We start from the raw sequence: 27,613 nt of genomic DNA, 5'->3' as shown, positions 1-27,613 counted from the left end.
CAATTCCTGGAGGCTTGTTTTTTGCCAATACCTTCAGAGCAGCTTGGACTTCTTCCTTCAGTGCCATCGGTTCCTGATCATATGCCACCTCTTGAAATGGTTGAATATCGACTAATTCTTTTCGGTATAATGACTCTGTGTATTCCTTCCAGCTTCTTTTGATGCTTCCTGCGTCATTTAATATTTTCCCCATAGAATCCTTCACTATTGCAACTCGAGGCTTGAATTTCTTCTTCAATTCTTTCAGCTTGAGAAACGCCGAGCGTGTTCTTCCCTCTTTGTTTTCCATCTCTAGCTCTTTGCATGTGTCATTATAATACTTTCACTTTGTCTTCTCGAGAGCCCTTTGAAATCTTCTGTTCAGTTCTTTTACTTCGTCAATTCTTCCTTTTGCTTCAGCTGCTCGACACTATTAGAGAAATGCAAATCAAAACTACAATGGGATACCATCTCACTCTGACATTATTCGCATTAGTCAAAAAAAAAAAAAGAAAATAATGTTGAAGAGGTTGTAGGAAGATGGGAACTCTTATGAGCTGCTGGTGGGAATGTAAAATGGTACAACTACTATGGAAAACAATATGGTGCCTCCTTAAAAACGTAGAAATAGAAATGCCATATGATCCAGCAACCCCACTACTAGGAATATATCCTAGAGAAATAAGAGCCATCACACAAATAGACATATGCACACACATGTTCATTGCAGCATTATTCACAATAGCAAAAAGACGGAAACAACCTAAGCACCCATCAACAGATAAAAGGATAAACAATTTATGGTACATACACACAATGGAATACTACACAATGATAAAGAACAATAAAGAATCTGCAAAACATCTCACAACATAGATGAATCTGGAGGGCTTTATGCTACGTGAAATAAGTCAATCACAAAAGGACAAATGTTATATGAGACCACGATTATAAAAAACTTTAAAAAGTTTACACACAGAAAAAAGACAATTTCTGATGGTTAAGAGGGAGGGAAGGGGAAATCACTAACTAGAGAATAGATAAGTATTAACTTTGGTGAAGGAAAAGACCACACATAATATAGAGGAAGTCAGCAAAACTTGACCAAAGCAAAGTAATGGAAGCTTCATAGACACATCTGAACACCTTGAGGGACCGAGTTACTGGGGCTGAGGGCTGGGGATCCTGGTCTCGGGACATCTAGGTCAACTGGCATAACATAGTCTATAAAGAATATGTTTTACATCCTACTTTGGTGAGTAGTGCCTGTGGTCTTAAAAGCTTGGGAGTGGCCATCAAAATACATCTATTGGTCCTATAACATTCGGAGCAAAGGAGAAAGAAGAAAACCAAAGACACTAGAAAAATATTAGTTCGAAGGACTAATGGACCACAAGAACCACAGCCTCCACCAGCCTGAACCCAGAAGAACTAGATGGCACCTGGCTACCACCACCCAGCGCTCTGACAGGGATCACAATAGAGGATTCCAGACAGAGTGGGAGGAAAATGTAGAACAAAATTCAAATTCAAAAAAAAAAAGACCAGACTTACTGGTCTGACAGATGCTGGAGGAACCCCTCAAGACTACGGCCCCCAGACATCCTGCTAACTCAGAACTAAAGCACTCCTGAAGTCCACCTCTCGGCCAAAGATTAGACAGGCCTATAAAACAAACCATAACATATGTGAGGAACATGCTTCTTAGTTCCACCAAGTATAGGAGACCAAATTGACAACCCTGCCCAAAAGCAAAGATGAAAAGTCAGGAAGGGACAGGAATCTGGACGAATGGACATGGAGAACCTGGGGTGGAAAGGGAAAGGAGGAGAGGGCTGACATATGGCAGGGATTGCAGTTGTGTCAGAAAACAATTTGTGTATAAATTTTTGAGTGAAAAACTAATTTGTGATGCAAACCTTCACCTAAAACACAATTAAAAAAATTAGCCTAGAAAACCCTAGGGGCGGTTCTACTTTGCAACATATCGTCGCTGTGAGTCAGGATCCACCGGATGCCACCTAACAACAATAACAGTGCTCTACCCTTTTTACCCTTAGCTTTCCTTGCATACCTGTGCCACTCAGGAGGTTTTGTGCTACCCTCTTCCCCGTGCCTCAGCATCCTATTTAACTTCTCTCCCAAACAATTGAATATAATAATTATTCACTCTAAAAAATTTAAATGTAGATTAACCAGTACCTTCCTTTCTCTAGTATTTACTTCACAATCCTTTTTGGAAGATGGTAGAGAAAGACAGAAAAAGCAGTCATACATAATACACACGTACATTTTACAAACAACAGAGAGGGAAATGACTATAAAAATATTTACATAAAACACTGTCAGGATCTTGATAAATTTTCAGAATTATTCAGAAACAAAATTACATGACATGCAGGTTTATTTCTCTTAAATTTCTGGGCCAATAACCTAGTTAAGTACTAACAAAACGACATGGATCATTTCTGTATCCCCTCACATGTGGATCTATGTTTTCACTAGGTGTGATTTTTAGCCCTTTTCTTTTTCAGTTTATTAATTTTCTTCTATGCTAATCTCCTTCTTGATGTTCAGATAAAGCTTTTCATCTATAATCTACACTCCTTGAGGACACCAATCAGTAGAGTTAAGGGGTAAAATTTCAATGTAAACAAAAAGGGCTTCAACTTTTAGGAAAAGATGAAGCAGATCATCCAGGAAAAGCTAAGATCTCTTTGGATTTGCACAAATTCAGTATATTTCTCTGCAATTTTATCATTGTCTTCTACAGTAATACATATTGCATCGTATTGTTTTATGTTATATGATATACAATGACCACTGTTGAGAGTAAGATCTTCTAACTTCAGAAATATCCATTTCATTGTATTTCCTAAACCATGAAACTAGCTTAAAAATGTTAAAAAGATTTTTAATAATGAATTTAGAAGGGGAAAATTCTTTCCTGGTTCCAACTGTATTTCAGTCCCATCTCTTAGTATAGGTCTGGTAGAAAGCACAATTCATTGGGAATGCACCTTTTCCTCTGTGAACTTATTTTCTCATCTGTACAATGGCCTCACCACAGGACTTCCAACAGGAGAAATGATAAAAGGAGAAAGGAAACTCACAAGCATTCCCTAGGTCTTGTTTCATTTAATGCACAAAACAATCCTAAGAGAGGTACTATCAAAGTTTTGTCTTTACTTTATAGATGAGGAAACTAAGACTCGAAAAATAACTTGCCAGAGGTCACAAAGCCACCAGAGTTTGTCTGATTCCAAACTTCATGCTCCTTTCACTAGATTAGACCATGTTGTTCCTGATCTTCTAAGCAGTACAAACACATAAAGAATTCCTGCTATTAAAGCATTTTTTGGAGCATCTACTAGTATGCTAAGAGATAAAGATAGTAGAGAGGTAGGTGGGTACAATGGATAGGAGCTAATACCCTGGAACCAGACTGTATAGGTTCAAATCCCATGCAACCTGCATAACCTCAGTGTGACAGTTAAGGTTGGGTGTCAGCTTGGCTGGGCCATGATTCTCAGTGGTTTGGCAGTTATGTAATGATATACTTCGGCAGTTACATAATGACATACTTTGGCAGTTACATAATGATGTACTCATCCTCCATGATGTGATCTGATGTGATCAGCCAAACAGTTGTAAAGGGAGTTTCCTTGGGAGTGTGGCCTGCATCCAATATATACAGACATTCTGGCAAATCTCTCTTGCTTGCTCTGGACCCTGCATCTTGCTTGTCATCATCTGACCTTCGGTTCTTGGGACTTCAGCTAGTGGCCTGCCGTATTGCCTGCCGATCTTGGGATCCGTCGGCCTCCACAGCCCATGAATTTGCAGCCTGCTGTCCGACCTGCCAATCTTGGGTTCATCAGTCCCTGCAGCTATGTAAGCCAGGAGAAGCCTCCAGCCTGACACCTAACCCATAGATTTGGGATTTACCAGCCTCTACAATCTCATGAGCAGTTCCTTAATCTCTCTCTCTCTCTACATACATTTCACTGGTTTTGTTTTTCTCTAGCTAACCCACCCTAAAACACTTAGGTATATTTATTTAATGTCTCTGGATTACTGATTTCTTTGTAAAATTAGGCTAATAGTAGTACAGTAAAACCTGTGAGAGACAGAACTTGATGGGACTGCCTTGTTTTTCTGGGTCTTAGAAATTTTCCACCTTTGATAGGGTGCAGTCTTGCCACTTTTCTACTGCTTATTTGAGTGGAAAATATTTGTGTTTTCCTTCTCTGACTGGTTTCTGCCTTACACAGGTGCCAGCTTTTGCAGGTTTTACTGTGTCTGTATCAGAGAACCGTTTTAGGACTAAGTGAGTTAATAAGTGTAGAGTCCGAAGAACAATGCTTGGCATTCGGTAAACACTATATAAAAATCTTAGCTACTACTATTCTTTTTATTATTTATCATATGGCCATTAATAATGTATGAAATAACCATATGTACAAAGACATTATGAAATAGTTTGGGTAGAAAAGACACGCAGACCTGAAATAATTAATGAATTCTAAGAAAGGTCTAAGATGGGCAGGGCTTATGATGGATGTAAAAGGTGTTAGAGAAGTGTCAGCTCGGCACAGGCCAAATCTGACATTTTCAGAAAGACCACAGCTGGGGAAAGGGGCAGCAGAAAGGAATGGGGAAGACCTTCATGCAGAGCTGTGGATGATACAAATGTCCGAAAGAAACATGTGGGTGCCATGCTGTTAAAAAAAGGAGCCTGGATGTAACAACCGGCTCCATGGGGGAAGTGTGGAATTGCCTGCCTATTTTTTCCCTTCTCAGCTATTCCTGAAAAACCCAGTTAGGTGGCAGTCAAGTTTGTTTCATGAAATAATCACCAAAGCAAAGTCATGTCTGCAACTCCCTGAGGAGAAATCAGGGCCATTTTCTACCTTGTGAAAAAAATGACAGATGTTTCATTCTATTTAAATATAAAAAAAGAGGTGACCAGCCATCTTCCCATTCCCCAACCCACAGCTCTCCTTTTCTTTGAAAAATGCCTGGGGAAGTTATCGCTAAGTGAAAAAATAAGTGAACCAAACACTCAGAATCTTCAAGATGAGGCTAAAATAATATGACTACTTTACTTTGGTTCCTTGATAAGTTCTCAATAAACTAATCAAAATAATTAATATAAATATTAAAGTTAAGAAATCTGACACTTCTGCTAATTTTTATTACTTGTAGCAGGTTTTGTCTCTAAGTCAAAATGATCAAGTTAGGCAAAGTGGCAAAATAAGATGTCTAAAGAGCAAAATTTCAATGAGTTGGGGACTTCATTTAAAAAACCCATTCTTTAAGATTTTTATGTTTTCTCATCCTATTCTCTTATACTTTTAGCACCATCCTTAGTATAAACAGATGCAGAAAAATGGTTAGCAAATAGCTTCACAGAGAAAGCACAGGAAAGACACTTAAGCAAAGGTTACATATATTCTAGTTCATCCTATAGATATATATCCTCTGAAAAATCTTTCTGCCTCTGAGGGGAGAGGTCATATCTGCTAATCCCCAGGCACAGAGCAGGTACTTAATATTTAACAGTCATATAGATTTTGATACAGTATAGAAAAAATGTAGAATTTAATCTGTGTTCCCTTTATTTTCCTCGAGAGTGTAAAAAATTTTTTTCTGTATTTTTTTAATGTTTTCCATTGAAAGTTTTCTCCAATAGTTTATTTTTTATGAAAGCTTTATTGAGATATAATTCACTTACCACAAAGGACACCATGAAATTCAGTAGTTTTTAGTCTATTCACAAAGCTGTGCAACCATCACCATTATCTAATTACAGAACATTGTCATCATCCTCAAAAGAAACTCATACCCATGAGCAGTCACTTCCCATTCCTCCCACCCCCAGCCCTGGTAACTACTAATCTACTTTCTGTCTCTATGGATTTGCCCATTCTGGACACTTCGTATAAATGAAATCTTCCAATATGTGGCCTCTTGTGTCTGGTTTCTTTCACTTAATATAATATGTTCAAGGCTCCTCCGTGTTGTAGCAAGTATCAGTACTCTACTATTTTTATGATAATATCTAATTTTTTAATGCCTTGAGAATTCCACAAAATACACACAAACAAATGATGCTTCCAAGAATAAAGATTTGAGATTTTAAGGCTACACCCAGGATATTTTTAAGCAATAAAATATACTAATAAGGATCCTCTTCAGGCTTCATAGTCTGACACGAGAAGGACTATTCCAAAATAAATTCAACTCAGATGGTTTTCTATTAGTAATACAAGTATAAACTAGGTACACCTGACCCAAGCCATGGTATTTTTCATTGCCTCATATGCATGAAAACCTGGACAACGAATAAGGAAGACCAGAGAAGAATTGATGCTTTTGAATTATGGTGTTGGTGAAGAATATTGAATATATCAAGGACTGCCAGAAGAATGAACAAATCTGTCTTAGAAGAAATACAGCCAGAATGTTCTTTAGAAGCCAGGATGGTGAAACTTTGCTTCATGTACTTTGGACATGTTATCAGGAGGGACCAGTCCCTAGAGAAGCACATCATGCTTGGTAGAGAGTCAGCAAAAAAGAGGAAAACCCTAAAAGAGATGGACTGACACAGTGGCTGCAAAAATGGGCTCGAGCATAACAATGATCATGAGGACGGCACAGGATCGGGCAGTGTTTCGTTCTGTTGTACATAGGGTCACAATCACTCAGGACCCACTCGCCAGCACCTAACGACAACAACCTTCTCTCATAATACAGTGAGCATTAAGAAGATGGACACCATCATTAGTAAAATCCAATTTCCTCTTTTCTTCACGAGGCTTTCATGAAAGGAACTAGGTCTTTTTTTTTTTTTTTTAGAAAAAGCCTTTTCCTCTTCTCCAGTTTTGCGAACTGCACACTTATCGTACACCGAGTTTTCTCTGTGCTCTCTGGATAAGGAGATTAAGTCCACACAGGTCTTGCTGAGACTGACCCTGACGATATTACAGTCAGTGACACTTCCTCAGCCTTACTCTCCTTCCAGAGAGACCAACAAAATCCCATTTGATTAGAGACCTGATAGCTCTCTAAGAGGCAGCAGTAAATGCTTGAATACTTGATGTTCATGGTGAAATCAGGCTCTCCTTGGATCTGTTTAGTTCCAAATAACTCAAGAGATTTATTTATTTTCTTTTAAGGAAAATATGAGGCTGTTCATCATTAATACTGTCAGAGGCTTTCACTTGTATTAATAGAAGATGGCTAATCAATAATTTAGATAAGGCAATCTTAGGTCTTCTCTCTAGTCCCCTCAAGTGATTTAATAGTGAAGGAAGGGACAGTATAACTAAATATTGGACACCATTTTCCCAGCCCCACACCCTCAGCTAGTGCACACAATCCCAGCTGGGCCAGGAAGACTAGGGCTGAAATTTATACCTAGTTATATCTTGAATTCCTCCCCTCAAGTACAAACTCCTCTTCCACCATTACATCATTGGACCTTATAGCTAAATGGGGGTGTGGAGATAGCTAGTTCAGTAGCTTTTAACATGTGCTTTTCAAATATACATTTTTTCAGCATAATTTCAGGGATTCCATAACTCCATAGAACAATGAGGAATTTTTGGCCGTACAGTAAATGCTATTCTATCCCACAAGCATTTGTTAGATAAAAAAGTTCTGCTACCAAAAAAAAAAAAAAAAGACATGCTGACTTAGTCCAAGCAACTTATTTTACATGAGAGCAAATGTAATTAAAAAGAATGAAACTGCCAATTATGGAACTTTTTGTGCATTATCTCATTTAATTTCTATAACGATCCATGAGATAGAGGCTATTAACTCAAATTCACAAGTGAGCAAAGTGCAGCTGAAAGGGGTTACAGGATACGACCAATGTTACATGGCTAAAAAGTGCTCCAGCGGGGATTTGAACCTGAGTTCTCTAAGCTGTGCTGGTTTTTTCCATCGGGCTGTAGAGGAGAAAACATATCCAGATAGTGAGTCTCTTCTTAAATTGGGCGAATGTTTAGCTCTAGCTCAGAATCCAGGCAGCAAAATCTCTATATAGAAAACACTGCTGACATTCAATTTCCAACCAAAAGGAAACGACATCTGAAAACAAATAAAAATACTGAATGTCTAAAGGATTGGCTAGTTCAGCCCTGTCATTTTAAAGAAGAGCTAATGGGTTTTTCTCATATTTCTTTAAAGGTGTCACTGTGACAGCTCCTTCAAAAGCAGCCTGTTTTCTGTGTTGCAGTAAAGAACGCTCCTCCGTGCTAAGTAGTGAGAAATGTAGTAATTAAATCGAAAGGAGCATTTAAAACTCAATTTTAAAGTAACCAATTGCTTTATACATAGTAAGGAAATGTGTTTAAAAATTTTAAATCATTTAAAATGAGTTAATCAAATGATACCAGATTTCCTTTAATATTTCTAATAAATGCTATTATCTGTAATAAAATTTTTTTTTACCCCTTTTTGTAACACTCTATCATCTGAAATTCTGAAAAAAACAGTAAGGTTTAATGATTATATATTTTCCACACACCTATATTATTTCTGATAAATTTGGAACTAAATTATTTTCTGTGATGAATATTTGTCTCCCGCCTCCAGAGAGTAAATCAGGCTTGCAGACTTTTGAGATGTCAGTTAACTTGAAACTGTTACTTTCTCAGGTTTTCTGTCCTCATTTGGTCCTCAGATAAATTAGACTCTTCCTGAAGTTTCAAACATGCCAAGAATTGAAAGCAATGTCTTTGAAGTTCCTAAAAAAAGATGGTTTGGAAAGAACAAAGGGAGTCTGATGCAAATTGCCTATCTATATGTCCCTGAATGGTGCAAATGGTTAAACACTTGGCTGCTAACCAAAAGGTTGGGGGTTCAAGTCCACCCAGAGGCACCTTGAAAGAAAGGCCTGGAGATTACTTCCAAAAAGTCAGCCATTGATGATCCTACAAAGCACAGATCCACTCTGACAAATAAGGGGTCAGCATGAGTTGGAGTTGACTCTACGGCAACAGGGGGGGCAGGATGGGGTGCAATGCACTTGTGCTAAGGGACTGAGAACACTAGAGCTACCGCCAGCGTAGCCACGCCATCCTCAGCTTCCAGACAATGCTGCCCTGTTGAGCACCATGTTGACTCAGTCTCCCATCAACCCAATGTGACCAAATAGCTCTAGATGATTGCACACTGAGGGGCAACAAATGAGAAGGTCTGGATTCAAATCCCTGTCCTTTCACTTTACTCTCAGTGTGATCTGAGACATGTAACTTTTGGGGCCTCTGTTTGCTCATCTGTAAAAATGCCTATATTCTCGCAGGTCTCAAATGTACTGTACAAAAAAGTATCTTGTAAGCTGTAAAATAGGATATATGCAGAAGGAATAGCCAAGAATTCAACAATCACAAGGTGAATATAAATAATTTATATTGTTGTTATTCATACCAGATCAAGAACCTGTCACCTAGAAAGTTAAGAAAAATAAAGATAATCCAAAATCAACAAAAATGATGTAAATTCAAGGTTATATCATCAAGGGGTTATAAATATTAAAAAACTGTTATCAGCAAATTAGTTTTTAAGACTTCTATGAATCAGCTTTGGGCGATTTATAGAGAGAAAGGTTTTCATAGCACGGCTTGGGTCAATGTTTTCTAAACTCTCCTGATCAGAAGAATCACACGAGGACCTTGTTAACAACACATTGCAAATCCTCACCTCAGATTCACTGAATCAGAAACCAAGGGACTGGGAGGCTGCTGACCAGCTGTGAAAAACTGAGAGGCCCTGACTTGGAGATAACTAAAAAGTTTGTTTTTCATTTTCAAATTTGGAGGGACCCGCTCTCTTGTAGAGACAAGCCTGCCTTGTCTTCCTTACCAGAAAGTATATATAGTATATTTTTTGTCTTAAGGCCACTAAGTTTCTAAATATCAGCCATCCATTTCAAAGCATGGCCATTAGAGTTCAAAAATATAATTCATCTTGCAGCCTTGGGGCAGGAAGAGAAGGAATCGTTATTTGGTGAGAGAAAGGCTATTGTCAGTTCTGGTTTAAGTTCAAAGCCTAGTACACAGCGCCTGTGAACTATTATGTGAATATGAACTACCCAGTCTGAGTGTAGTGTACTTTATTTTTATTGTTTTATTTACTGTTCTTAACCCTAGGTCCACCACTGAAAGCTGAGTTATTTAACATCTTGTCCCTAATTTGTAAACTGGAAATTATACTCATACCTCATAAGATTATTGTGATGAATAAATGAAATAATGTGTAGGAAACATTACTGGGCCTGGTAAAAAAAAAATTTTTTTTTTACCTAGTAATAAATGAAAGCTATTACTCGATGGCACTGGGTACGGAATTTTGTATGTTTTTTCCACCTCATATTCTCAGAAGAACTGAAAGGAACCTTAGGGGTCTTCCAGCCCACTTTAAAGGCAGGGCACTGAGGGACTCAGTCCTAGACTGAGCGCAGACAGGGGACAAGGTTGGGGCCCTTCCTCCTTGACCTGGCACATCCCACCTCTCTACTTCCTGGCTGCTGAGAGATGTTCCATCCAGTGTGTCTCAGTGGGTTATCACTGACATTTTAGCTGGAACACTGCTATTTATCCCAACCAAAAATGCCCCACAAATTTCCACATCTTCCAAAAAAGAGCAGTAATTCTTCCCTCTCTGACAAATGGCTCTGGTAGGAGAGGTCACCTCCAGAGGAGAGGAGTATTGCCAGGGGGCAGACACGCTCCTCCTTTCCACTGTTCTTCTCCCTACCTGACTGGAGTTGGCCACAGCTCAGAATTGGGTCTCCTCATTTCCCCTTTCCACACAGGCCATGGCATGGAAAGTGTCACAGTGCATCTTGAACACCACTGCCATAATTCCACTTACCTACTTAAAGGCCTGCCAGGACTCCCTTCTACTTGCAGGTTCAAGTCTGGTGTCCTCAGTCCAGGCAGGCATTCAGGGCGGCCCTCCTTCCCAGGCTGGCCTCCCTATTCCTCGCCAATCTCACTTCACACGTTCAACTGTGCACCAGCTGCCATTCTTTGCTAAAGCATTTTTCCGAGCTGACTCTAATCCCTCTATTTTCATCACATCCTAGCTTTTAAATTTGTTTCTCAACTTTGCTAGTTCATGCTGTATCTCCTACTTGAACTTGTTTTCCTGGTCCCTCTTTTTTTTCCTGCTTGGATATGGGAGACAGCCAGTAAGTGATTATGCAGAAATCCACAAGGGGCTCACCAACCCCTTTCTTTCCCAAAGGTCATTTAACCACCACTGCCAATTCCTAACCTTTTCCCTCTAGGTGCCCCATTGCCTTCCCTATATATTCTTCGAACCACCAGAGGAAGAAGAGGGACATTTTCGCATTGTCCTGCAAGAAGCTGCAGCCCTCTGTAGGGCACCAGGAGGCATCTGACCTTACCCAGATGCACTGTCTGGCAACAGTGAGTCTGGACAATGTGTCAAAACGTACAGCAGAGAAAGGGTCAGTCAGGCACAACAACCCATCGCTGCTAGTTGCACCCATTGGAGGAAATGAAAACTCTACAGCTCATGAATAATTCCCTTTTAAAACGAAAACGCACAAAACAAGCTCCGTCAGCTCCTACCTTAATAGAACTTTATTTCACAGACTTTCAGAATAGGATTTATTGAGGTCATTTAAAAATGTTCTCAGAGCAACAGTTTTAGAGCAACACTGTGGGGAGCAGAGTACATACTCAAAGAGGAAAGGGGAGAGAAAGAGAAATATGTACCTTCCAGTTTCTCGGATGTTTTTCATTAAGAGTTCTGTCTCAGACAATTCTATATTAATAGGATCTTAAAGTCTGGTCTCCTCAGGCTGACAAACACCACAGCAAACAATCTGTAACCCAAACATTCTGGGAAGCAACCTTTCTGGCTACCTTCAAAAGTGCTCTGGGGTGCTGGCATGATGCCACCTGCCTTCCAGATGGAAGCAATAACAACAATAACAATAACAAGTACTACAAACGTGCCTGGACCCCTGGCCATGTGTTGTGGATCAAGCACTATGCTAAGGGATTTATAGGGGTTACTTCATTCAGTCCTTACAATGAGGTTATGCATTAGGTACTATTATTTGACCCATTTTACGGATGATAAAACTGAAGCACACATTAAAAAAAAAAAAAAAAAACCCATAGCACACATAAATTGCCTAAAAGCATGCAGGCTAAGCCACAGGGCCAGGGTGAGACTTCAGCAGTCTGATTTCAATACTGTTTACTTTGCCACTGCACTATGCCTACTCTCCACTGTGAAAGCAGAAGGGAGACTGAAGGCCACCTGAATCACTGTCAGACAAGGTGGCTGGCCAGACGGGAAGGGCCTGTTGGTGACTGACATCTCTCTTATTTGGGGGTTAGGAGAACTACGTGACAGGTGATGAAGGGACTTTCCCTGGGCCACATCAGTGATCAGTAACCCAGCCCAAGGGTCCAGCATGTATCTGAGGGCTCCTCTCTTAACTCTATTCTGCTACTTCGAAACATCTCTTCAGATGAGGAACACCCCAGACAGCAAACGAAATTTCACAGAAAGATGTTAATGGAGTTCAAATGTGCTAATGGATTTAAGATTAAAAAAAATATATATATATATATATATTTAAGAAAAGGTATAACCTGGAGCAAACGAGAATGAAGAACATCAAAGACACAGGGTAATTATGAGCCCAAGAGACAGAAAGGGCCACATAAACCAGATGTATCAGCCTGAGACCAGAAGAACTAGATGGTGCCCGGCTACAACCGATGACTGCCCTGACAGGGAACACAACAGAGAACCCTTGAGGGAGCAGGAGAGCAGTGAGATGCAGACCCCAAATTCTCATAAAAAGATCAGACTTAATGGTCAGACTGAGACTAGAAGGACCCCAGAGGTCATGGTCCCCAGACCTTCTGTTAGCCCAAGACAGGAACCATTCCTAAAGCTAACTCTTCAGACAGGGATTGGACTGGACTATGGGATAAACAATGATACTGGCAAAGAATGAGCTTCTTGGATCAAGTAGACACATGAGACTATGTTGGCATCTCCTGTCTGAAGGGGAGATGAGAGGGTAGAGAGGGTCAGAAACTGGCCAAATGGACATGAAAAGAGAGAGTGGAGGAAAGGAGTGTGCTGTCTCTTTGGGGGTAGAGCAATTAGGAGTATATAGCAAGGTGTTCACAAATTTCTGTATTAGAGTCCGACTTGATTTGTAAACTTTCACTTAAGGCACAATAAAATTTTTTTTAAAAAAGGTATAAAGGAGATTCATCTATGATGAAGCATTCAGGAAATTAAACGGAAAAGGCAGGAATGAGTCTATATGGCATGCTTTGAGGAGCAAAATTCTACATAAAAGCTGCCATCATTTCACTCTGCCCCAAGGCTTCTTTACTGGTTTGTTCCTCTTGTAGTGTTAATATCACCATGGGAACAAGAATATGGTTGATGCCGGCCACGTGGCTCTCAAATCCCCGTTTTCGATTGGAAGGTTATATGTAGCCCGTTTTTAAAGACATCTTTGCCTCAGTGCTGTTGACTCTATACTATGAGAGAAGTCGAATTGGCTTTATTTTTTAAAAATCTGGATCACTATAAATGAAAGTGTCTATGTTATGTGTGTTTGGGATCTTTAAGAATAGACAACCAAATGTTAAAATAAACAAATAAATAAAGGTACTGATGATGATGGTACTTTATTGTACTTTCTCATAAATTAATTGTATAATGAGAGGAAGATATATTTTAAAAGGTATTTATAAAAGTGCCACCACGAATCAAAGCTGAGTCTTCAGAGGTCCTGTATCCTTAAAAACCATTACTAAAGTCAGCCACACTTATTGACAGCGATGCTCACCTCTTTTTCATGTTCCAAGAGCTAAAGTCCTTTCTAGCACCCTCTAGTTCTAGTCCCGATTTGGTCTTCATAGCCCAGAGCCCAAGGCCCTGATGAAAACACCCTTAACCGAAAGAAGCTTGGCAGCAATCCTCATTAACAGTAGCTCTTTGTTCTAGGTTGGTCTTCCCAAATCATCTACATGACTAAATAACAAGTCTCCTCACTGCTCATATAAATTTGCCCTTGCGTCTGACATTCAACACTTGGCTTTGGTGCAATGGGCTAGAAATCCACTATCAGAATCCAATGGATTTTTCATCTCCCTTAATGCAGCTGGTCTCAGTTTGTGAAGCAGATCCCTGATATCAGGTGAGGTTCAGTCTGAAGTAATGGGGATAGGCAGGAGGAGGGGGGCATGGACTTGAGAAAAGCAGTCTTACATAGATGCTGGGTACCCAGCAGTAGTAGGCTAGGAGGTCCAGAAGTTATTTATTTATTCTTGACATCAACAAATATATATTGAATCCCTCCTAGTGCCAGATGCTGTGCTATGTGTTAGGGATTCCAAAATGTGTAATATGACACAGGTCTGACCTTGAGGAATTCCAAGTCTTGAAAATGAGGTGAAGAACAGTATGTGGGAGGGAGCTATAAATATCTTTTATTACACCTCTACTTCAGCTCTCACAAGATTGCTGAGATAATGTAAGCAAAATGTTTAACAAAGATACTGTCACTTAGTAAATACTTAATAAATTATAACTATCTTTTATCGTTATTACTATAACTTTCACCAGTGAAAGAATGGAAGGCAATGAACATTTATGGAGTTCTTACTCTGTAACAGGCAAGGTCTGCTTCACATTTGTAGCCCTCTGGCTGAATGGAATGTGGCCTGAACATTCTTTCCACTAGTATGTCAAAGGTACCATTGCACGAAAGGCAGATAAAGGGCTGTTAGGCAGCAAAAAAAAAAACTCTATCAGCAGATGGATAGATAAACAAAATGTGGTACATACGTACTGGTATATTACTCAGCCATAAAGAGAAATGAAGTTCTGATACATGCTATAACATGGATGAAACTTGAAAACATTATGCTGAGTGAAATAAGCCAATCACAAAAGGAAAAATATTTTATGATCCCACTTGTATGAACTGACAAGAATATACAAATATATAGAGACCAAAGTCTGTTAATAGTCACCAGAGGTAGGTAGGAGAGAGAGGAAAAAGCTAATTGCTTAGGGACATAGCTTCTGCTAAGGGTGATGAAAAATTTGGAAATGGATAATGGTGATCGTTGAACAACATGATGAATGTAATTAATGTCAATGAATTTTACATGTAAAAAATGTTGAAATGGCAAATGTTTTGCTACATATCCATTTATCATACGCATACACACACAAAACAAAAATCCAACGATCCTGCCATCTTGCCTATATTACAGTGAAGAATGGTTCCCTGAAATAGAATGCTTTCCTCTCACAAAAAATTCTAATTGGTAAGTAACATATTCTCTGTGGCAACAAAAGTCCTTCACCAAAAGGTTGTGAGAACCAAGTTCATGGTAAAGTCATTAGCACCGAGTCACGCACACTGGCAGAAGACAAGTATCACCTTCTGGGCCAGAAGCTGGTGAGAAAGGGAGGGTCAATAAGGCATCTCAGCCTTCAAGTGGCTTAGAGAAATGCAGTGCTCAAGAGAGACAATAGCACATAAATAAAATAGCATTTGATGCCTACTGTGAGAGGCGAAATACAGGGTGGGATGACACATGTAGTGAGGACAAAACTACTCTAGAGGTTAGAGAAGATACCTTTGAAGAAGGTTTATAATTTCATGTAACTCAAACAAGAACCCCTTATATAGATTATAAAACTGAAATTCAGTGAAGTTGAGAAACCACGGGGGGCATAGTCTCTGGTAATTGAAGACCTCTCTTGAGATTTATCTCAATTTCCCATATTTCTGAAAACTCAATAGCATGAATTGGGAAGAAACTAATATTTTAAAGTTTCCAGTAGTTTTTCTATGCCTCTTTGGAAGAAGACTGCAGTTTTATTGCTGTTGGTGTTCATGGGGATGGTGTTTCTGGTTGTATAAAGGGAAAGGCAAAAATCTTTAGGAATTGAAAGGGTTGAGTCTACTAGAAGAAAACTGTTTTGCATAGCTATTTAAAGGACCACTTTTCTTGGGGTAGGGCAGAATTACATTTAGAGATAAATATTACATTGAAGGTAAGGAAGGTCTATAGCTGATAGTGTCACATCATTGTCCAAAAGAACTGTTGGAAATGTTATGTATCTGTGGATGACAGAAATGTTACATCTGTGCTGTACAATACAGTAGACACTAGCCACAGGGAGCGTTTGAAATGTGGCTTTTGGACTGAGAAACTGAATTTTTAATTTAATTTAATTTTGATGAGAATTTAAACAGCTACATGAAGTTAGTGGCTACAGAACTATGTAGCTCAAATGTAAAGGAAACAGGGTTTTCCCTCCCCAGAGCCCCAGAGAAGGTTAGGAGACCTGGACTCTGGCTAGGAGAGATGAGCTAAAAATGGTTCCCACTGCGAAGACTCTCTAACACAATTGCCTTTGGGGGCTTTTGGTGATGACCAGGGAGGAAGGTGTTCCAAAGACGTGTCCTTCAGCTTTGCCTTTCTGCTTCGAACTCCCTTCACCAATCCTCCATTAAAAAAAAAAAAAAGTCTAGTTTGGCATTATAGCCTAAACTTAGCTGTGCTTAGGAGAATTCAGGTAGACACTGTGCCATATGGTTTAGCACTTTGGGGCCTGAAAAATTAGAAGAGTAAGGACAGTAGGTTACTCAAGTTTAAATCTCCAGGGTCTAACACGCAGTAGTTGCTCTATAACTATTTGATAAATTGAATTCAATTTAGGAAAAAAAAAAGTCTCTGGATAATGTTTATTCAGGGGCATGGTTTTGCCCATATATGTGCTGAATCACGTTGGCCTTCTGTTTGGGCAGAATATAAGTCAGACTCTTATTTTCCTCCCAACAGATTTAGTAGTTACAGTATCTGAAAGCACTACTCTCACTTTAACCAAAAAATAAAATGTCTTAAATAAACTTTCTCATAATAGAATTGAGATCCAACTATGGTCTACGATCTACCAAGATCTTGTTTAAAACATCTGATATTTGAGAAAGGCAGACCAGTGGACATGTTAACTAGTCACCGACCTGAGACACACATGCCAAGTTCTATAATATGCAAGTCCTAGGACCAGGGTCTCACAGCTTCCATGGCAAGGGGCCTTCTCAGATGCAGAGTTAGCATCCACAGACTGTATAGAGCAGTAGGAATTTTGTCTTTTGAAATGCAGCAAAGTTGTTTTCAACTATGTAACTCACTATTCTTAATATAAGGGTTCACATGAGAAAAATCATGTGAGTTATTTCACAAGAAATACTTGTCTCTGTAGGTGGCTATAAAATTTCCTCTCCAAAAAATGAAAACTATATAAGTCAAGCTTCCCTTTCCACTACATCTCTGAAAGTCCTCAAGGCCTAAACGAATTCTTCAGCTTTATTCACTGGCTCCCTCCAGCCATCTGGTAACCTTTACTTTGTCTATTTTATCCTCCCATGTCTTACTTTGTATATTTTAATCTGTAAACAACCTGAAATCCTTTTGGAAACAAGTGAGGTATAAATCCGAAACACATAAATACTTAATCCTTTCGGAGAACAAAAAACAAAAAACCACTAAGTAATAAGATTTTATTCAATTATTTTCTCAAAATGGTCAGCTGGATAATAATTTACAAGAGGGAGGTCAATGACAAGAGTGAAGATTAGGTTAGGTAGTCCATTGTATTTGATGAAATAACTCTTAGCCAGCAAAGTATTAATCTACCTTCTTCAATCAATAAAAGGAACTCTGTACGCATCCACACAATATAATTTGGCATCAATGCTCCTTACTGGAATGATAGTCAGCAGTAGCTCTCGTATATCTTAGTTACTTCCTTTCCCCAAGAGAGCTAGTCTGATTTGCTAAGAGAGCAAGGGTCATGAATAAATTCAGACAGTGTCAACACCATCTCAGCAGACTCAAAGCATAGAATGGAGAATGCTGACGCTGCACTGCAGCATTTGGCAGCCACTGCATTAACTCCCTGCAGCAGCCCCGTGAGGCTGACAGGTCTCCAGAGATAATCCAAAAGGGAATACAGAGGATGTCAGACAGGTTATCTTACATATACACAGCAAAATCACTCTGCGAAAACCAAAGTTGACATCATAATACAAATCTAGAGAGAGGTTTTACTAAAGCAGGTAGGAATGTGCTATAAATTGGTTACCATTATTAACACCTGGGGCTGTAACATTCACCGCTGGCTGGGATCGGCTTTACTGCTGCATAAATTAGCTGGCAGTACAAAGAAGCACAGAAAGCAATGCGATCTACTGTGTACTCCCATTAGTCACACCCTGTTTGTTTCTCTTATCTGCTTTGGAAATGAATATCTCCTGCACGCAGGAAATGGTTCCAGAAACATGGTCCTTGCCCCTATTCCCCAGCTGTCTTTGTCAGCAGGCTGCCTAACTCTCTGGGTCATGCTCTGATCTACAGGGAGCTGGGAGGCTGTATCTGCCTTTCTTCAATCATCTGAAGCTTCCATTCTCACTGTATTCTGTCACAGCCAGGAAGCCAAAATCATAGCCCTGTAAGCAAAGGTTTATATTGTTTCTGAATTTACTTCTAACCACCTAATCAATACCTCTATCCAAGCCTGGTTCCTGAAGCATATGATTTATGTTTATGATTTACAGCCGGTTCTTAGCAAATGAGGCTTAATGATCTTCCTCTTGTTGTCCTCACCAGGTAAAATGTGATCCCATCTGTGTTCCGGGGCATCTTACTCTCACCTGCTATTTCTACTACATTCCTGAAAGAGCTGTGACCTAGAAAGACCCTACTGAGGGGGTAAGGGAGAGGCCTCTATAGTACAAAACTAGAAAGGCGGGATTATTATGTAATGAAAATTACTAGACATTTGTAACCTAAAACAGATTTCTTAGGCAACTAAATGTTGCCTCAGCTTCAGTGCTTTCCGTAGACCGGGTCTTCTCAGATACCCTAAAGCAAGCCATCAATCATCAACCGTAGAAAGCAGCAGAGGTTATCCGGGTGTAAGCAACAACGCAGGCCTCCTGTGAGGATAATCAAATTCTGCCACAGCCTTCAGCTCAGAACCACCTAATGCTGTTAGTTAGGCCTCATTAATTAAGAATCGCTGGGGAAAATCCTTTTATACATCAGTGAAAAGGCCAAATTTTAACATATTTTAAACAAAAGTACAGTGTGATTATTTTAAATCACATATAGTAACTCAGACAAGGTTAACAACACGGGTCTGAGATCTCCATTGATCTTTCATCAATAATAAGCATTATTTGTAATTACCACAGTCATTTTTGAATGCAAATGGATGCTTTGGAATTGTTTGAAGGCATCTCATCATACTGTAATGTGTCCTCTTAAATTGCTTATACATTTCTCCAATCTTCTTATTTTTAGCACCATGAGGAAATTTCTCAACAATGGCATAGAAACAAACTTCAAACCCCACACTGGCATAAACTTTCCAAAAGTCCTAATTAGAAGATGCAACTTAACAAGGTTTTTATTATACTGTGACTTTACGGAAATAAAACCACAAGAATGCATCTTAAAGAAATGAACTTCAGTTTTAACACCAACGCGCCACACACATAAGTCAAGTTTATACACCGCTTAGAGAAGTGTTTAACTTCGTCCTTCAAAATGTCAAACTAGGCCTTGGGACTGCTCTGTCACTGAATCCTAAGGATGTATAGTTAATGCAATAAGAACTCTGCAGTAGAGGGAACTGATCTGATTGGCACTATTGTGTCATTTAGATTGATGAAGACTTTTAGCAAGGTGATGACAATAGGGTAGAATATAGCCTTTATATTAGTACAATTTGAGCTGTTCTTAATTTTTATAGGACTAATAAATCATAAAAGGAAAAGAAAAATGAAGCCCTTAATTTGTCTAAGGAAGACAGACTACCTGGTTAAGAGGTGCAAGGCTTAAATCCTGCCTCTTCCACCAACCTGCTAACTCTGTGCTCCTAGATGAACTATGTCTTATCTCTAAGCCTCACTTTCCTTGTCTGGAAACCAAGGATAAATAATGCTTTTCTTGATGTTAAGAAAAAATGAGATAAAAATGTTTAGCCTGGCCATCTGCCACTCAGTCAGTATCTCAAAAATGGTGCTGCTTTTACGGCTGCTGTAACCACTACTGCTAGCGTTTTGTTCTTGTTGTTAGTTGCCATCAAGTCAACGTCAACTCATGGTGAGTAGAGCTGCTCCATAGGATTTTCAAGGCTGTGACCTTTTGGAAGCAGACAGCCACACCTGTCTTCCGAGGTGCCTCTGAGTGGGTTCAAACGATCAACTTTTTGGCTAGAAGTCAAGCACTTCACTATTTGTGCCACTCAAGCTGCTGCTGCCAGTACTAGTATTGTACCCTATTTGATCGAGTCTCATTTCTAACAAGTAAGGTTTTAGCAAAAAATTAATACTTTGAATACTATGTTCAAAATGCTACTGCTGCTATTGATGATGATGATGATGATGATGATGATGACCTGTCAGGCACTGTGGTTAGCTCTTTACATACATAATCTCTTTTAATTCTCACAGTAACCCAATGAGAGCATGGTGGTCTTATTTTATTATGACTATTATTTTTATTATTTCCATTTATAATGAAAAAGCCAATGGATGCAGACTAAAGACTGGAACAAAATTTGAACTGAGGGAGTCTGAACCCCAAGTGTACACTTTTAGCCACTGCTCTCCATCCTGCTTCCTACTTCATTTCTACTTCTGACAGATGTTTCTGATGACTTCGCCTACACTAGAACCAGTTTTTATGTTCAGAGCAATATCACCCGGATTGGATGTCCAACATGCTGTCCAAGGGTTCACATGATACTGTAACTCCTTTACTCATGAATACGAGCTTGGTCAGGTTACAGAACACTGTTACCTATCATGAACGTTTATAGTAGACAGACAAAAAGGTAAAGATGGTCTCTATTATTTGGTTGTTGACATTTGGACCTCATCCATATATTCCATTGATAAGGTCAAGACCCTGATCTCTAGAGGACCATTAGTACCACCTGACCTCTTTCTAACAGGCTTAGAAATTTCAACTTGAGGAACAGCTTGTAGTTAACAGCCATGGTGACCTGAATCACATCTTCTAATATTCTATACACTTATATATTTATCACCCCCTCCCCAAATGAGCTCGGTTTTTCTTTTACAAAATAGGTACACCTGTGTAAAAGCAAAAAAAGAAAATCATAGCTTTTACCTTTTCTTTATGTTAGGAAGGAGCCCTGGTGGCACAGTGGTTAAGAGCTCGGCTGCTAACCAAAAGGTCGGCAGTTCAAATCCAACAGCTGCTCCTTGGAAACCCTATGGGGCAGTTCTACTCTGTCCTACAGGGTTGCTATGAGTCGGAATTGACTCAATGGCAATGGGTTTCATTTGGTTTTTGTCAGGAGACTTACAAATCAGTGCAAATGTTTTAACGGCAGTTCACATTGCAGCGCTCTTACCCTTGCAGTGAAATCCACAGCCGCCGCTCGGTTTAACAGCAAAGTGGCTACATTGATATTTCCATAGTGAGCAGCTATGTGGAGCGGAGTGAAGCCACTCTGTAAAGAAAACACAGCAGACGTTCAATTGATTCCAGCTGGATCCTTGTCTGAGAGGTGAATAACATAAACCTGCCCAAATAAAAATGAGGAAGCAAAATATGCTGAGGTCCATGTTCCATTCTGTACTAGATTTCAATCAGTGCCAATTGTTCACAGGGTTCCTAATTAACCCCAAAGTGATAGGCAGAGGAATAGCCAGGGAGGAACCGAGGGTGGAGTTATGGCAATTTTAGTAATCCTGTAGCAAAACTACATAGAAGCCAATGTTTTGAAAAAATTAAAATAGGGATGACAAGAAAGGCTTTATTAGTACAACTATTTTAATTTCTTGTTGATGACAGAATTGTCTATTGAAGCTCTTTGTCAAAATTCACTAGGTTTTATATATCTAATACAGTTTCAAATTAATCAACAGTAAAGGTCATTTTTAATTATAAAAGTAATTTTTTTGGAAGAGATACTACCACAAAATCGGTCTTGCCCAATGGGCAATTGTATTCCATAAAGAATCTACAAGTTGGTCTCTTTATTAGCAAACGCCTATTCAATAACATATTTTTTCTGGTTTATGCAGGTCATTTTACTTCCTTAAAAAATGCTAAAACATGCAGCGAATCACTTAGTCCCCAAAGATTGAAACTTTATAGGAACTAGATGCATTTCTAAATTGTTAGCAAGCCTCTTAGCCATGCTAGCTATTTTACTGACAGAATTACTGAAGGGTGGATCACACTGGTACCCTTCTGAGATAACTTTCCTTTTGCTGACACCACTGAGGGTAAGTGTCATGCAGACCCCTAAAGAATCAGTCCTGGGTGAGTAGAATGGCAGGGTTGTCTGCAGCTTTAGGTAGAGCTGATAAACATCTATGTCTCAAGGCTCTTCATCTCACACAACTCTACTGCAATACTCTTAGGTATTGAGGACTCCTCATCCTTCCTTTTAAACACCAGGTTCAGCTGCAGAAAGCCCTGGCAATAAAACTACTATCTTCTCTGGCACATGCTACTTTGGGGGCAGGGGTATAAAGCAGGTATCTAGCCTACAGAAGGCAATGCAAAGAAGAAGGGAAAGAAATGAAGCAGCAGCACTAAGTAATGGGAAAGTGATGATGCAGATAGAGATTATATGTATATATATATATACCTCTGTTGTTCTATTCACCACCATCTAGGTTAACACATTTGGAAGCAAAGAGGAGGAAAAAATGAACCGTTAGTTCACTCTCGATGATATGGATTGCAGGAAGCTCATGGCAGCTACGTAATGAGGGTGAAAGCTAGATGGAAGTACAATGGGCACAGAAAGAAAGCTAGACTGAATGAAGGGTGCACAGTGGCCTATCCCAAATGTCACAGTTCCTTACAAGAGACTCTCAAATAATATACATCAAGACAATGGGAATTTAGGACTGTGACTATTTCGCTGCCTGCATGTTTTCCACAGCTGATCAACACAAGGTGTGCTGCCTGTCACCTTAGATATCAACCAAAGGTTTATTTGTGTACATTGTCTTTAGTATGTTGTAATTTTCTCACCCTAATGTTTGATCAGAAGTGCCAAGTGCTAAAAATAATAATAATAATAATAATAATTGCAATAAAGGAAGGAAACTATCAGATGCCTCTAAATCGATTTCTTTTGAGGTGGCCTCATTTTAGCATGCATAGGGCAACAGCACCTACAGTCCCTCCTAGCTTTTCATGCTAAGCAGATGTGCCTTCAGTAGCTTAATTTGGACACGCATCTTTATTGCTTTCAATGAAGCTGAGCATTTGGCATAAGTTTGCCAAAAGGGACACCGGCATTCTTTAGATTGGGTGGCCAACATAACATAGTGGCATGAAAGCCTGTTTCCCTGGTGTCTCACCTTGGACTCCACGTCTGCGTTGTTGTCGTTCTGCAGCAGCAGGGCGGCAGCTTTCGTGTCATCTTTTCGGGCAGCAATATGAAGAGCTGGGAGACGCACTTTTCCTTTTGTGTCATTTTCTAGCAAGAGTGAAACTACTTGATCATGACCTTGTTGCAAAGCTACTGCCAACGGTGTGAAGCCATCCTGCAAAGAAATGGATAAGTCAAGATTGGCCCCTTAGTGTCTGGGGTCTTAAATGCTAGCAAGTGGCCAACTAAGTTGCATCAATGGGTCTCAACCCACCTGGAACATAAGAGAATGAAGAATACCATAATTACACAAGGTAATCATGAGCCCAAGAGACAGAAAGGGCCACATAAATCAGAGACTACATCAGCCTGAGACCAGAAGAACTAGGTGGTGCCCGGCTACCACGGATAACTGCCCTGACAAGGAACACAACAGTGAACCCCTGATGGAGCAGGAGAACAGTGGGATGCAGACCTCAAATCCTCATAAAAAGACCAGACTTAATGGTCTGACTGGGACTAGCAGGACCCTGGAGGTCATGGTCCTTGAACCCTCTATTAGCCCAGGACTGGAACCATTCCTGAAGCCAACTCTTCAAACAGGGATTGGACTGGACTATAAGACAGAAAATGATACTGGTGAGGAGCAGGCTTCTTGGCTCAGGTAGACACATGAGACTATGTGGGCAGCTCCGGTCTGGAGGTGAGATGAGAAGGCAGAGGGGGACAGGAGCTGGCTGAATGGTCACATGGAATATAGGGTAGAGAGGAGGAGTGTGCTGTCTCATTAGGGGGACAGCGGCCAGGAGTACACAGCAGGGTGTGTATAAGTTTTTATATGACAGACTGACTTGATTTGTAAACTTTCACTTAAAGCACAACTAAAAAAAAAAAAAAGATTGGCCCCTTAGGTATTTTCTTTTTTTATTCAATTAACAAATAAGAAGGCAACCAAGTATGAATTTTAATTTCAGGTTATTAAAGCTAACACACTGCAAAAAATAATAAGAAATTTGTAATGTTTGTGGGTTTTTTCCCTATCAAAAGAACTTGTAAAAAGATGTTTTTACTAGAGAATTGGCAAGTAAGTCACCTATGATTTTATTTGGGTCGTAATATTTTATTTCTGCAGTTGTGGTGCAGAGGACTACTCCCACAGAAGAGAGTTTATAAGGGAGAAAGAAAAACGTGGTTCCTGCATATTAATGTCTTGTGGTCTTCCTAAAAGACCACTGTTATCATTCTTTCTCCTTGCTAAAAAAACAGAAAAGAGCTCCTACCATCTATTTGACTCAATGCAAATCAGCACACTTACATTCAAGGATGTGAAAAATATTGGCCCAAAGCACCTGATGAACAATATATAGCTCATATTTTCCTGTATAAATCCCTTCCTCTGTCTCCTTGCTAACCATGGACATGCAGGCTAATAGCTACCCTGGGCATCCATATTTATGTTCTTTTTCCCACTCTGAAATGCTTTCATCCTCTCTCCGCAGCTCTGTCTACCCCTTTCAAAATTACTGCCTGAGAAAGGAAAGAGGAAAAGGATGAGCACCAATGTAACCAGAAGGACATTCCCTGTAGCCGTAAGTAAAATAACAGAAAAGCTGGATACAAACCATGATATCACCAAAATGATCTTATTGGTTTATACTTATGAAATGAAGTTTAGAATAGAACTCAATGTTATGAGAAAAAAGCCATCTACATGACATTATAAAAGTATGATCTTATTTTCATAAAGATAAATATGTGTGTTGTGGACATGTACCAAAAATCTAGATCAATAAATGTTATCACAAGGTAAAATTAACAATTTTTCTTCTTTCTGCTTTTTATTGGACTTACCATCTATATGTAATGCATTATTTTTACAAAAAAAAAAAAAGAGGAAAATACAAGTTTAAAGAAGAGAGTGGTGACAGGAAAATTGTGTATTAAGGGTTAATTTTGTCTCTTTTAAAATCTGAACAAAATCTAAGGAGTAAAAATGACAGCCCACCTTTGTTCTGAATCAAAATAAAATGGCCACCTTTCCACTGACAGGAATTTTTAAGTCCATGGGGCTTTTACGTTAAACTACTTTTATACCAGAAAATAAACTGCAACTGAGACGATTAGCACCGACAAGAATGTGCTTCCGGCATAACCCAATTAAAGACACAAAGATACCAGCTCTAAGGTGCTAGTAGCTAAAATTAGCAGCTCCAGATTTTGTTTCGAAACCAAGTTTAAATAGTTTTGTTTGCTTTGTGCAGTTATTCTTAATAGAAAAATAAAAGCGGAAAGGAAACGTGTTTTAAGCTCCATCAAAGTGGGTTCCACACCCCGGTTGCTGAAAGATATGTCTTCACAGCCTGTGGAGTGTCCAGCACACGAGAGGTGCTTAATTATTACTTGTGGAACAACTGAGCAAATGAACTTACCTCGAAGAAGTAAGAAGAAGCTATGTGAATATTAGTTTTTGATATTTATTGCCAAATGCTCTGTAAAAGTCTTGTAACCAATTATCAATCTCACCAATATTGTAGGAATGTTATTTTCCTCATCAAGTAGCAAAAGATTGGATCTCATTCTTTAGCTATTTAAGAAATTTACATTTCTTTGATTGTGACTGAGGGTGAGAATCTTTTCAGATATTTATGGCCATTTGTATTTTTGTGTGTGTGTGAATTGCCTATTCAATTATTTAGTGGTTTCCCCGGGAAGCACAATCTCAAGAAGTGGGTGAGGTTACATGCGGTTCCTCCGCTGTCATCTCTCCTGTGACATTCAAGAAGCACATCAGAACTCAAGAAAGAGGAGTGCTGTTATGACAGGAATAACCCCAAATCTGTTCTAATTCACTATTTTGGCAAAACTAAAGAATACACACTATTGGTTCTTTATTATTAGCAATAAATTTGTAGTGACACACTTCTAACTGATCACAATTTTCCATCTGGATTATTTAAAAAAAAAAAACAAACTATTATCCAAGATTGCACCAATGACACAGACCTTCTGAGTTTTTAATAATTCTTCAGATGGCAAAGCTGTTTTCAAATACCACTTTTATCTAATACTTAAAAAGGTATAATAGTTTGTTAAGGAGCCCTGGTGACACAGTGGTTAAGCGCTCAACTGCTAACCCAAAGGTCAGTGGTTTGAACTCTCCAGCCTCTCCACAGGAGAAAGATGTGGCTTCCATGAAGATTATAGCCTTGAAAACCCTATGGGGCAGTTCCACTCTGTCGTATAGGGTCACTATGAGTTGGAATCAACTCAGTGGCAACAGGTTTAATAGTTTTGTTTAGACATATGAGTTAAATCTAATTAATTAAATTAAGAAATACACAAATTCAGCCATTATAATTAGGCTAGCTTAAGTTTGGAAAAAACAGATTAAAAACCAATATGAATTACTAAAATATTTCAAAACAATGGTTGCCTTTGGGGTAAAATAATAAGGACAAAAATGTATTCTCAAACAATATGTTAAATATTAAATAAATCACTCAGTAGAGGGTAGAGCGAGGCATTTAAAAGCAGAAAGGGCATTTATGCAATGGCAGATTCTTACAGATTAAAAATAGACTTTCTAATGTATTTCATAAAAACTTATGAACTCATGCATTAATATACAACTGTAATTGAAATATCAGTGGGACAAATTCTCAATGTTACAACTCCAGGTGAACAAAACGCCCTATGAATTTGTAAACATACACATATTTAAAAAGCAAGGTATCTTACCTCTGTGGCCAGGCTCTGGCTTGCACCATTGTCAAGGAGAAACTTGACAACCTCCAGGTGGTTTTCCTGGGCTGCCATATACAGTGGGGTGAAACCATTCTGCAAATTAAGAACAAAATATTTGTCTGCAGCTTTCCAGAACCAGTCTATTTTTCTATTGTGCTGATGATATGACACATTCAAGAAATGCTCACATATAATAATTTTAATAACACTTTAATGTAGATATATTAGAAAACTTAAGCACCATAGTTTAAGCATAATTCATAATTAAAACTTAATTCACAGTTACATGTCATAATTTATAGTTTAAGTGTAGTTCATAATTAATATTTTAAGTGTAATGCACACAAAGACATCCATTTTAGATTTAAAAAAAGTACATTCATTTAATCATCAACCATTTATTGAGAAC

The 27,613-nt window shown here is 39.0% G+C and overlaps 1 protein-coding gene across 7 annotated transcripts in view; it reads right to left on the bottom strand.

Moving 5' to 3' along the window:
* ANK3 (ankyrin 3) overlaps positions 1–27,613 on the bottom strand; it is a 706,927-nt gene that overhangs the window by 186,882 nt on the left and 492,432 nt on the right. For all 7 annotated transcript variants that reach the window (XM_049855202.1, XM_049855203.1, XM_049855204.1 and 4 more), the window contains 3 exons: positions 27,199–27,297; positions 23,450–23,635; positions 21,478–21,576 (listed from right to left, as the gene is read on the bottom strand). In XM_049855202.1, coding sequence (XP_049711159.1) covers positions 21,478–21,576; positions 23,450–23,635; positions 27,199–27,297 — 384 coding nt within the window. The remainder of the gene's footprint in view (positions 1–21,477; positions 21,577–23,449; positions 23,636–27,198; positions 27,298–27,613) is intronic.

Source organism: Elephas maximus, chromosome 16 (genome assembly GCF_024166365.1).
Source record: "Elephas maximus indicus isolate mEleMax1 chromosome 16, mEleMax1 primary haplotype, whole genome shotgun sequence".
NCBI lineage: Eukaryota > Metazoa > Chordata > Mammalia > Proboscidea > Elephantidae > Elephas > Elephas maximus.
Note: the sequence above shows the minus strand (reverse complement) of the source record. Positions and strands in the feature narration are given on the sequence as shown.